Source organism: Plectropomus leopardus, chromosome 11, assembly GCF_008729295.1.
Source record: "Plectropomus leopardus isolate mb chromosome 11, YSFRI_Pleo_2.0, whole genome shotgun sequence".
NCBI classification, from domain to species: Eukaryota; Metazoa; Chordata; class Actinopteri; order Perciformes; family Serranidae; genus Plectropomus; species Plectropomus leopardus.
Window position 1 is genome coordinate 12,792,635 of NC_056473.1, and position 13,641 is coordinate 12,806,275.

The 13,641-nt window shown below is 39.3% G+C and overlaps 1 protein-coding gene across 2 annotated transcripts in view; it reads right to left on the reverse strand.

Annotated features, from left to right (window-relative positions):
* Window positions 1–4,113: 4,113 nt before the first annotated feature.
* The window catches only part of lingo1a (leucine rich repeat and Ig domain containing 1a), a 77,701-nt gene continuing 68,173 nt past the window's right edge, over window positions 4,114–13,641 (reverse strand). For both annotated transcript variants that reach the window (XM_042496240.1, XM_042496239.1), the window contains exon 2: window positions 4,114–7,920. In XM_042496240.1, the coding sequence (XP_042352174.1) occupies window positions 6,061–7,908 (1,848 nt within the window). In that variant the 5' untranslated portion in view covers window positions 7,909–7,920 and the 3' untranslated portion in view covers window positions 4,114–6,060. The remainder of the gene's footprint in view (window positions 7,921–13,641) is intronic.

Sequence of the window (13,641 nt, forward strand, 5' to 3'; positions counted from 1 at the left end):
ACCATGTATAGAGCATGATGTATTTTACTTGAGGTGACTGAAGAAGCACATGATGTTCAAGTAAATTGCTCCTTGCAATAAAAGGATCATTATCTTTAAATGATAAAACCAGAATTCAAACAGGATCATATATTTACTTTGCTACAGTCTGGTGCGACAACCTGTGCCACTAGGGAAGTTATAATATAGTCCATCCATGTAGAAAAATACAATAAGACATTTAAAAGTGACTTTCTGGAAAAAAATGCTACTTCCAGGCAATGTCAGACTCAATGTCTTGGGCTTTATGAGAATTGTTATTTGCTGTTATTTTCAATTTTTTTCTTAATAATGTGTAAAAATGACTATTTGGAGCAGATGAAGTTTTACAACAGTTGAGTAATAAACTCCAAAATACCACACTATTCTGTCCCTCCAAGCTTAGCTCATCCCATCATTATACTGTTTTTGATGTTAACATAACAAGCATTTCAATACTTATTATAAGACATTAAAGCTGGGACATTGTATTTCACCTTTCACACTGTAAATTGTGTGTAGGTGTGTTTAATTGGAAATGGCAGGATCCTCATCACTCTCCTGAAATATCTGTGGAAAACAAATTACAGAGCATTTGTCCTATAATTAATGCTAGTTCATCATGTTTACATGTTAAGGTGCTGGTTGTTCTTTCCAGTGCATCTAGCATGAAAGAAAAGAGAAAAAAGCACCAGACACTGACACAAAGAGGCCCCTTTTGTGGGGCTATGATATGCGCCAGGTGAATCAGTTTTAGAGGCAGCTGGCTACAACTCAGCTTGTCAAATATTGCAGCTTTATTGGTGGATGATGGTGTTAGACACGAACACACCGTGGTGCCCTTTTGCAATGGTTTGATATGCACCAGGTGCCTACTGGAAACTACAGCAATTTAAAAGTGAGAAAGTTGGTACAGGGTGGCTGGAAGGGGTGGTGGATGGGTCAAACAAATCCCGGACTGTCACCCAGGAGCCTGCTGTTGGCTTCTCTTATGAATTATTATATGGGCCAAAAGTATTTAAACGCAGCAAGACTTGTCTAAGTAGGCTAATTGCAATATTAGCAATACAGCACTGTAGGCTAGACATCATTCATGCTACATGGTTTTTATTACCAGTAGTTTGGCTTTAACTGTTGTTTCTTAACAAAAATACCAATATATACTGTATACCTTGTTGAAATATCAGGGAGGTATGAATGTGTAAAAAGCAGATTGTAGTAATAATTGTAGTTGCCTAATTAAAGTGATGAAGATGTAAGCACTTTCAATTAGATGTGTGGCATTTCAAGTAAAATTAAGTTCTCTTGAATTTCAGTCCACTTATTTCAATTCCAGTATTATGCTATTGGGATTAGCTTGTAATCTAACGGTTTAATTCATTTTAATATATGTAAAGTTTGACAGACATTGACTGAAATAGCTAGGTAAATTAGGATCCAGGAAGCCTAGTATGGAAATGTTGATGTAAACAGGAGCTTAAATTGAACCCTTTGATATGGATATACTGTAATATAGACAAGAGAAACATCCTCCCTGCCATGGTTTAATATTTCACATCCAAGCATAAATCTCAAATGACTTGCTTTTTATTTTAGGCATCTGATGCTTCTATTGTGTGACAGAGGCGCAAGCAACAGCAAATTCACACTTTTGTTTGCCTACGTGCCGTGTTTCCCAGATGTCATTAAGCACATGGATTTGGATGAGTGCAAGGAACACCCAGAGGTGTGTCTGTATTTTCATGCTCAGTTGAGGAGAGGTGACTTGTCGCACGGTGTCAGAATCCATCAGCCTGTTCCTGACCTAGAAATTTAAGCACAGATCTAATATCTGAGGAATGAAAACAATAGATGTCTCCATTACTCCCCAGGGCTCAAAGGCCTCAAGAATAGCTTCTCTCCTCCTCTATTCTGCCTGTCTGTTTTCAAGTCAGAAGATAAATGAGCATGCTATGATACAGCTTGAGGAAAAAAAGAACGTCAAAAGTCCCCATGGAGCCCTAAGCAAGGAAGCAAGGATGTGGAATAAAAAGGAATGGAACAGAGATCCAAACTTAATGCAAAGCAGCACTGTGTTTTATGAAACTAGGCTGTCCTCGGCGTATCCCTGGTCATTTCCCATAACCTTCAAAGGGTAACCTAATTTGCATGTTTCGCTAAGAGACACCCCAAAATGAAACTTTTATTCAATGATAAAAAGCTATTATTTTTGTTTCATTTTGAAGTTCACTCACTAATTACTTTACCATTATCATCTCTTTTAAGATTACAAATGTGCAGCACAAATGAATAATATTCCCAATGCATATCTTAATGTTTGTGATCCTTCACTAATGGTGGTTAATTAATGTTTGGAGGCCAGGAAAGTAAAGAAATGAACTACCAATGCCCCCGTAAACAAGTAATTAGCGCTGAAACATATGATGTTAAATTACCTTGCGGTCTGCATCATCATTTAATGAGGTATTCAATCAAAGAAATCAAACATTAAATTGCGTATTTGGTCACTGATAGACAAAAATACACTCAAATGCTCAGTTAGACTTAAAGGAATACTTCATCCACAAAATAACTATTTGTATATCAGTAAGTCATGCTACATTACCTTAAATTTGTGAAGAAAACTGTTTTTCTCACATGCCTCCATGGAAAATGGCAATGATACTGATTCATAGATTGATTGAGGTCCAGGTTTAACAACAGCAAAATTATACTAAAACATCCATTAACAAACTCTGACCAAACTTGTGTACCATAATGCTGTTACTGTATGCTCAGTACTTCCCAAACACATGCATTATCTCTAAAACCTTATTATGTAAAACTGAGTGGAAAGTAAAGCTAATCTATGCTCCTTTATGTGCCAGACTCCAATGCTGAGGTTTTTTTTAAAATTCACGAAACTTGAATCATATATGGGTTGCTTGAGTTTGTAAATATACATTTTAATATAGTTCATGATGTCTAGAGGTATCACATACTTAAATTTAATTGTTTTTTAGAGCTTTACAACACTTTTTTTAAAAAAACAAATTTAGGACTTATTTTTGAACAAATTATCCTTTTCTTATGCAAGCATTGCAGGTAGCATGCAGGCAAGTCTATGCATGCTACCATGCAGAGGTAGGATTTATGTCAGGCTATGGTAGTTAAAGAGAGTTTGTTTAATTCACATTTTGTCAGCATTTAAGAACAAACAAGACAGTTTTAAAATTTGTATCATTTAGAAAATTTGTAACATTAAAAAAACGTGGACTCCTACAATGACAGTCTGCCTCATTTTCACAGAGAAATTTAAAAGATGAATAAATCAAATGAGAGAAAATGTTTGGACTTTGCTTTTTCAGAATTATTACAATATAAAGACTTTTAGGGCCTAAAATTCATACATTTGAATTTAAGACATTTTAAGGCTTTTAAAGGACTTGCATACACCTTAATTTTGCTCTTGTTATACAGGTTTCCTCAATAAAATCAATACACTGGCCATTTCCCTTGCAGACATGAGAAAAACAAAGTTTTCCTCATAAATTCAAGGTAACATGTCATGACTAATTAATATACAAATGATCATTTTGTCAGTGAAGTATTCCTTTGAGCTTGTGCTTGGGTGGCTAGGCATTAAAGGGTAATTACACTATAATTGTCTTTCATAAACTCTGCCTTCTTACTGTGGCCTGTTACTGAAAAAAAAAGACTGATTTCATAATTTTTCATGTTCAGAAATATTTGCAGCTAGGAAAATAATTGTTGTCAGTGGTACAAACCAACATTATCCACACCCCAAACATACTCAGCTGTCATTTCTGGTTATAAGCCAGTGGATTCCTTACTAAAGACATGTTTAAAATCAAGATAGGACCAGCATGTGTTTAAAAAAGTCCATAGATTGTTTAATACAACATACCATATTCTCAACAATTCAACATCAACGGAATTTTGTTAATTAAAAAAAAGAAAATCTGCATATTACCTTTATTGCACAGAACAATTTGAATGTATTTTCCATAGATTTCTTTTTTCTTATCTTTTTTTTTTCTTTTTTTGTAAAAAGTTGGCTTGGACTACATGGTCAATATAGTCCAGGGTCAAAATAAAAAAATAAGGAGTAACAGAAACAGAAATAACAGGATCCCGGGATCACTCGGGACCAAAAAAAGGCTAGGTACAGTAGCCACACTTTGAACTAAGAGAGCATTCATAATCAGCAAGAGGGAGAACCACGAGCCATATCCAGTGATTTTTTTTTTCCTTTATGCAAAACGGATTACACCAAAGCTGCTTCAGATTGCTCCATGGGTGAAACCATCTGTGTCACTCGAGCCATCTGCATATTCTGTCCATACTTCCAGCCCATTACTGTGTCGTTGTCTGTAATGTCATCCATCATAAATAACTTGGCCTTTATCCTCACACACGTTTGCAAAGCCCAGCTGTCCACAGTGTGTACTTGAAAAGGAAAGGCTGTAAACTCACATTTTATATGCAGGGCCAACTGGGAGCATAATATGCGCAGTTCTTATTCCCCTGACAAACTTTGCACATTTCTGGGGAATAGCAAACTTGTTAACGATCCTGGAAGGTAATATTTCCATGGCTTTGATGAGAGGGGAGCATCGGCATAAATAAATCATTGATTCATAAAACAAACAAGAAAAACAATGAAAGAAATATTCTACAGCTTGAGGAGCACATTGTATCCAAAAAACGTGAGCACCACTACTTGTATTCCTGCACAATCATGTTGAGCACAAAGTAATACCGTTACGTAACAGTTTTTGAAATCCAATTTAAAAAGTCAGGGATAAGGGCTTCTAGTATCAAGGTACCAACCTTTTTATTTGATGGCAAAACTGTAACTAGATGCTGCATCTATTGTTGGCACAGAGCTGCATCGCATCAGCAACATCACACATTTTTTTTTATCATGCCCTCAATCCATGTGTGTGCACAGTTAGGTTACATCTGAACATTAGGGAAGTGGGATACTGATATCAGATACTGGGCTCAAAGGGCTTTGTAAGAGCATTTCCTCAATGCTAAAATCCAATAAAGAGCCTCATGTAAGAGCAGAATTTGCTGCTGTCTTTCAATGCTAAATATCAGTATTTGTATTTCTAAAAGTGCAATTATTCTTACAAACCTCACTACCATTTTTACAGTGTTGTACTGAGAATTGGTATGAATAGTAAAACTTGCATGATGCATCCCTTACACTGAGACAGTATTTTTCAGAGCTTTTTTTTGTGTATCATTCTGTTTTTTAAGTCACATGACAATCAGTGTAAACTTTTTTTTCCCTTTATTAGGCCTGTACTTTGTTGGTCAAGAGGGTCGCTACCAATTAGCCACTAAGGCATCAAATTTAAGTTTATATGGTAAATCACCAATAGTTTTATGATATATTTGTGTCAAACAATGTTATGTATTTCTGCTAATTGCTGGGGCTTTTTTTTTTTCTTTCCCATCATGTATTGTGACACAGATACACATTTAATGTATTACAGAACAATCATCACTGCAGAAAAGAAAAAGACCATACTGAATGTAGCACACAGTATAATGATGATGTACATGAAATGCATCAATGTTGTATAAATGTGCTCATCAACCCATACAAATCTCATTCATAACTTGACATCTAACCTTGGAAATAAAAATAAAAATACAGACAAGAAACAGCAATGGCCAAAATCTGATCTGCCCCTCGCCTTCTGGCTGTTTGAAGTGTTTTTCTTTTCTGACATTATTCCCAGTATAAATCCACAGGAATATGAACTTCTTATGACAAATCTGACTCTTAATTAATGCCCCCGCAGGCCTCGTAGAAACCACCGATGCCCCGTAGCACTGCATGTGCTTCCATTCCCTCTCACTTGTGAAAGTCAGGAACTGCCCTCCTCTCTAGTGCTTCAGTCAGGAAAAAACAATACTCTATGTTAACAGACCAGGATCCACAGGTTTGTGCGGGAGGAAAGAAAATGTCTTCTTTTCCTTTTGTCTTATTTTTCAAGTTCAAAATGAATAAATCCCACAGGTCCATTAAATCATTTTCATGTTAAACTTGCGAGGAGCATCCACTGTGCTGCTGCTCATGCCAGCGTCCGATTTCCGTGGCACGTACTCGATCTCGATGTTGTGCTTAGTGTTGCCTTTACCTCTGCTCCAAAGGAAGAGCAGTACCAAGCAAAACAAGACGACACCGAGAAAAGAAATAAAGCCCATTGTGGTCGCAATGATCAACGTCTTTATATCAAAGGGGAAAGGGGCATTGGCTCTTGTACCGTTAGCACCAGTTTCTGTGGGCTGGTTGGAGATGAAGGCAAACGTCTTGTTGGGTTGGTGGGGCCAGTCAGGCGAGTAGCTGTGAATGTGCAGGTGAGCAAGAGAGGTGTCATTTCCGCCTGCATTGCTTGCTATACACACGTATGTGCCATTGTCTTGAATCTGGGCATAGCGAACCTCGAGGGTACCGTCTGGCAACACGGAGAGCCTTCCAATTGTTTTGGTGGTGATAAACTTTTTCTGCGGGGATAGCCACATAATCACTGGAGCAGGATCTCCATCTGCTTGGCAAGCAAAATGAACAATGGCTCCCTCATCAACAAATTTCTGCTGGGGCTTGCGATCCCTAATCCTCGACTTGCGGCACGTGAAGTAGTTGGGCTGCAGAACATCCGGGAAGTCTTTGAATTCTTTGCCTTGGACAAACTCAGGGGAGGCACAGGTAGGCTGTTGCCTGTTGAAGTTCAGTCTCCAGCGTCGTCGGAAAACCCATAACAGTCGGCAGTCGCAGGCCAGGGGATTATCATACAGGGCAAGGGTTTCCAGGTTGCCAACTGAATGGAAAGCCGACTCCTCTAAAGTACTAAGAGAGTTTCCAGACACGTTTAGAATCTTCAGGTAGTTTAGACCGCGGAAAGAGTAGGGCTCAATCATTGCCAGTCTACCTCCTACCAAGTGAAATTCCTGTAGACGCAGAAGATCATGGAGCTTATTCCCCTCAATGGTATGGATAGGATTGTATGAAAGATTAAGAAAGCGCAAGTAAACCAAGTGCCGCAGGGCTACATAGGGAATCGTGGTTAGGTTGGCATTTGCAATGGTCAGGGAGGTGAGATTTAATCCATACAAGCAATTTGGGGTCATCGTATCCAGATATGGCCAGTTGGCTATTTCCAACACTTTGAGGCGATAGAGCCGTTTAAAGGAGTAATCCCGTATGACATTGATATTAAGGTGGCGCAGCCTGAGAGTGATCAAACTGTGAAGGTGGGTAAAAGCCTCTGTTGGCACAGAGGACAAGTTGCACTTCTCAAGACTCAGGTGCTCAAGGCTACTTAGGCCATGAAAAGCCCGGTGGGAGATGAAAACCAGGTCGTTGTCACCCACCTCTAAAGACCGAAGGTTGTACAAATCCTGGAACATGTAGTCCAACAGGATGACAATCTTGTTCTCACTTATGTCCAGCTGCGTGAGATTGCTCAGGCCTGTGAAGACACCGAGCTGGATCAGCTTAAGCTTGTTGCTACGCAGCCCCAATGTCCGCAAGCCGTAAAGGTTGTTGAATGCTCCGGGTTCAATAGTAGAGATCGTGTTTTCACTGAGCTCCAGGTGTTCAAGGTTGGCAAAGGTGGCAAACTCGTCTGGGTTGATGGTTCTGATGCGGTTCTTGCTGAGGTCCAGCAGTTTCGTTTCTGCAGGAATGCCCTCGGGAACTGTCATGAGCTTCTTGCGGTGGCACATCACAGAGCGCTCTTGAACATTGCACTCACAGCGGGATGGACAGCCTGTAGTGGAGCCAGACAGCACGGTGCCCAGCATCAAGATCAGAATGGGCTGCCAGCAAGCCACCAGGTAGCTGTGCCCAGTCGCTTCCCCGGCCGCCATCTTATCGGTTACCTGGGGAGACACAGAGAAGAGGGAAAACATTTAGCCTGGAAATGGGATTTAAACAACTGATGATTTTGACCACCTAACATTTTGCAAAATCCTGAAGCAAGGACAAAAAGAGAGCATTCAAAGAAGGTTGTTTGGCATGGTTTAATATAACTGAGCTATATTCAGATAGTTCAGTTGTTTCACATCATATGTGGTGGTAGCTGAGTTGTTGAATGTGAACGGACAGCAGTTTGAATTTGTATTAAAACACTTTCCTTTGACCACTGCGTCTATTTTCTGCCCGATGGTTAAAGGACGCCACTCTCGTGCGACACAATTCCCAACAGAGCAGAGTATGAATCCAGCTGCAATATTAATGCCACAGACTCAAGATGAATAGAGGTGGGCGGTTACGAGGAATAAGGTATGTGCTTGCATAATTGAGAGCGCTGACAGTTTTGAATTCTGCATCGTTCACTTTCTCTACACAGAGCTTCAAAAACATGTTAGCTGCTGTGAATGCACAGAATTCTATCAGACCTATTTGCTGTATAGGAGACAAAGCACTGATCCTAGCAAAAAAAAATCATAAAAGACCAAATAATTCAAGTAATCTACATACATCTTGCACTGCACACTCTTTGTGACTGCTATATGCTGCACACCATTTTCCTTGCAAACCTTGATGATCAATCAGTCAATGCTGTCAGCCTGATATGAAGGGAAGGGGTGCAGCTTCACGTGGAATTAACAGCATTTTTCAGACGGTAATCCAATTTATGCTTTGTCACAGACACATATGCTGAGCACATCTGTGGGTTGTTCTGGTACCATAAACTGTTTTTATCCTACTTCTAGCCTGGATCTGCTGTGTGAGTTGAAAAAAAAAACAGCAGGGGGTTGGGGGGCCCAGTAACAGGAGGATGCAGTCAAAGATGGATGGTGGCAAGTGTGATGTATGTGCTGTGGCTGACACCCGGCTTGCGCAATCCTTTACAATAAAATATAGAGCATGCACCACCAGGGAATTGGATACAAAGAGATAAATACTGGGTTTAAGAGCAAAAAACCAAACAAACAAACAAACCGTATTTAATATCAATGCCATCTGTCTGCATGCCTCTACCCTTTCACGAACAATGCAATTAATAATTTATTTCAGCATGCTTGAGAACGCAAAAACAAACAAACATACAAAAAACCCACAATGACATTATTTTCATCATAGAGCAAAGTGGGAGCATCACTTCTCCATACTATGATTTACAGACGATTCTGAAATATTAGTTGTATGAGTGGTTCGGTAGTAAAAGGCAGATGGTCTTACTAATGATTAAGAATTTTGATCAATAATTTCATCAGCACTTAAATTGCTATTTCCAACATTAAAGCACATGTAGTTGGATTGTTATTCAGTGACATGATGAAATGTGCAAGGAAAAACACCCCACAGAACCAAAATCCTTCACATCTCGTTCACACTCATCAAGACATGTCTCTGGGCGACTCCTGTCTATGTGTGACGGCTGTTGTCACAATACGTACATTTTTGCCAGTGGTATGCAGTTTTATCTCCTGCTCTAAATTTGCTTTTAAAGTCGATTGCTAGCTGGTCACATGGTGCTTTTTTTTCTTTTTCAAACAATGTTTGTGAAGAAGGATTGTGCACACGTTTGTGCTTCAGCAGATTTCACGGCCATATTACATGTGACAGATTGAGACTGTAGAGTAACGGGTAGGAGAAAATCTGTTATATTATGGTTGACAGTTAATTATGGGGTGACATGTTACTACCATTGTGGTCACCACTAATAACGTTTTTTCCACTAAACCGACGGACGACTGGACATCAGACTCATCAAAAAAGGGGGGTTTATGGGTTAGATTTACTTGACTCAATTTCATTTTATTCCCTCTGAGGTCACAGTTCAAATTGGGGATTTGATGATACCATCTGTAATCAAGTGAAACCGAGAGATTTCAAAACAGACAGAGATGATGGTGCACACAAGACCAGAGACCTGCACCAAAGCATGCTGTGCTCCTTTCTGCCTCCAGCCATCCTCAATCATTCTTATTCCTTAACCCACATTGATCATGTCAGTGCTGAGCGCTGTGAGATGGAGTGGTGTGGGGCTTTGTATGGCATGCTAAGACACCTTGGAAGAAGGAGTGGCCTTATCGTAGGCTCAATTCCATCTGTCACCCTCTATCATGTGGCTATCGCATATTGGATATCAGTCAATGAGATGCTATTATGTCCAACTCTATTACCACTGACACTGAAACCCAATCAAGAAAATGATCAAATCATAATCCCTCGTCTGTAAATCTCCATGTCTGCAACTTCAGCAGGTTATAGACCCCAGTCAGGCTTTTTAATGAGTCCTGGCACTCTGCTACACAGGGTCAAAATCTCCACAAAATAACACTGCACTTGATTACTTAATCATAATTCATGACTCGATTACAAGATCCACTACAAGGAGATGTTACTGAAGCTTTTACAGTCAATCCTTCCAAAATGGAGAAAAAAAACCCCACAGCTCACCCAGTATACAAACCTAGCTGAGATGCTGGAGCTGTGGAGCATAAAATTTAAGTAATTTCTTCAAAATGTGGTCCCCTGTGTTATTCTTATTCTTAATTTATTTATTTATTTAAAGACAGAGCAACTTCATAGCCCAAGGCTTCAGCAGCAAATGCGCAGAAAAACAGGTAAAGACAGTAATATATTAAGATAAGGAAATTCCATTTACGGGTTAACATTTGCTGCTCTGTTTTGTTAATGATCTAGTGTTATCATTCTGTCGCAGGCATATTGTCTGAATGCAGTTCTTCATTCCTATCAGCAGTCAATTGAGCTCCCAGAGAATTACATCAATTGAGGTGAAGTAAGAGGGGCGTGCTTTTTAAAGAAAAGAATGTGGTTGAGGGTAAGTGAGACAGCGGTGCTGAATAAATGTTGGCCCACCAGTCCAAGACCAGTGATAACTAGATCAATGAATAGTGAGATTAATGCCTTTATGACAGAATCCACTGGGATCGTGAAGACGTTTCCTCATATCAGAAGGTGGATGGTGCTCCCACAGTACGCGGCTGTTATACCAGAGTAGCTATCAGTGGATGAACAATCATAGTTAACTATGTATTTACCATTGTCTTTTCCAAGCTGCTGTTATTAAAGGGTCATTTTGTTATTTTTCAACCTGGAATCCTATTTTCCCATGTTTTTGTGTCTACTTGATTCATGAAAATAACATAATTCACTTCAGTAATGAGTGAAAGCTCTGCAGCTGGCAGCAGATTACAGGCTGCAATCTAACATTAGAGGGAAACTGTGCACTGTCAATTTACATCCACTGAAAGTGCTTGCTTTAGCCATTGACAGAATCAGATTATTATATGACAGTCTGACTACATTATGTAGGTCTAAATATAGAGATAGACCTTTTTGCTTGTTTTTGTTCAAGCAGAAACAGCTCCAAAATTGCTATCCCCAAACCCACCAGACTTCATTTAAATAAACAGTAGATTTAACAGCATAAAACACGCCTCGTTCAAAGCCAACAGAAACAAAATAGAACCCACAAAACCTAGTTTGTCTTTCACTGTTTCAATTATCACCAACTCTGGTTTGGTTGTAATAAACCCCAAATTCATCCACCTAAATGTAAAAACATGCTTGCTTTATTACATACTCAAATTACCATGTATTTAAATGGAGTCTGGTAGGTTAGGTGGTGGTGATTTTGGGGCTGTTTCTATGTGTAAACAAAAAGGATCCTACTCTTTAATAAAGGGTCTATCTCTGTAGAGATGTCTTCCATAATGTCTTCTGTCAGTGGCTAAAACAGGCACTTTGGCGGACATGCATTGACAGTGCACAAATGCCCCAATTGGTTGCATCACACCCTGTTTTGCCACTGAAAGCTGTGCCAATAAAGCTCAATTTTGGTCCATTTTCAAAACCTGCTTCCTAAATTACTCACTTAGACACAAAAACATGGGAAAAAAGGCTCCAAGATGAAAAATAATGAAATTACCCTTTAAGTCAAGTTTATTAAAAGTTTAATTAAGTGTTGAGCTGTCATGTCAAGAAGCATTGGCCACATGAGGATTTCATTCAACCTTATTTTACTTTGATTTTTCTCCACATATTTTTCTGTTTCAAATGAAAATCTAATTTCAATCCTCTCTTGTGATGAAATAGTTCTTTATGAGGAAAGAGCCTTTATTTTCTGCACTTTATTTAAGGTGCTGAAAATATCCTTGCTTCTTTGAATATACAGGCAACCATGCTACAATAAGCACAAACTGAATCAAAAGATCAAGCAACTATTTCCATATAATTGTGAGTCTTGGGTCATTTTTCTTTCAGAGGGATGAAGCTCTTTTCAGCTCGCTGTATTTAAAGTTTGCAGCTCCACAGTCAACAGGTTTTAAGCACCCGTTTGTAGTAAGCTGTTTTAATTGCTCCCTGTCCTCACGTAGCTTTAACACACAACGCGCTATCACGCCACTAAATCTCGCTCCACGCGTCTCAATGAGGCTGTCTGTCATCATTAAGTTCTCCACAATAAGCACAATCAAACATAAGTGGGGAGGGGTATTGTTACGATTTAAGCATCGCCCAAAGCTTTAGTTTACCTGTCACAAGACATCACTCCTGAGCTTTGTTAATACCACTGTTAAATACCTGTAAGCTTCTGGGAAATCCCTGAGATGATGCTGACGTTATCTGGAGCACAAAGTGTTAAAAGCCTTTAAAGCCCATTCTCCTGCAAACTGCTTAGTCAGCTGGCAGGCTAATCCTGAATGGACTAACCCAGCTGTGGAATTTTATTTACTGTTAATATTTGCATGACTTTGGTAGTTTATCTGAGGTTAACAATTTGCAGCAAGCAGATGCCATTATTTTAAATCTCCTCCTTAAACAGATGTACCTAAATCATATGGGGCAGTATACCTGTTTTAGTATACCATTACTATGATTTTTGTATGTATGTATGCTGGGAAAAAAAAACAGCTGCCAAGATTATAAATTAAACTGATTAGCAAGATTCTTATTGGTTCAATTCTTTGCAGTAAGTAGCAGATATTATAACACAGTGAATGCATATTGACAGCCACACTTTGGCTAAATCCATCTTAACCAGGAGCGTCTGACCTTTAGCTCCACAAGTAAGATCACTTTCACACTGATATAATGTCGCCGAGCTGAATTTCGAGAGAAAGGTTACCCTTGTGTCATTGAGAAGCTAAGCTGCCTGGTGGGATTGCTGGCTGGAGCCGGGCCTGTGAAATGGCAGGGCTTAAATGTAAGCCGACGCCCGACAGATGGACAGCAAAGCCCTAATCCAGGCGAAGAAGCTGGTTGGTGCAACAAGGTGCAGAATTCCAACGGTGGCCAGCTGTTGTCCTGATGAAACTCTGCTATGAAACCTGTCGACATGTCTCTCCTGAACTTCACCCCAGAAAAGGGTCGTATACTATTCCTCTGCAGGTGCACTGCTTACTGATGTCGAATAACATCATTCGGCTACGAATACATTTTATAAGAGAAGATTATATTTGAAGTAACTAGGAAAGTATCAACAGTAGGGATTGGCTGGTGCATTATATATGAATTTTCATTATCAGATTATCATTAATAATTAGACCGCTGGGCAATCAGCAATAAAAGACACTCCACAAAACAGGCAACACTATCTCTAAATATGCAAGACATATCAATCAATT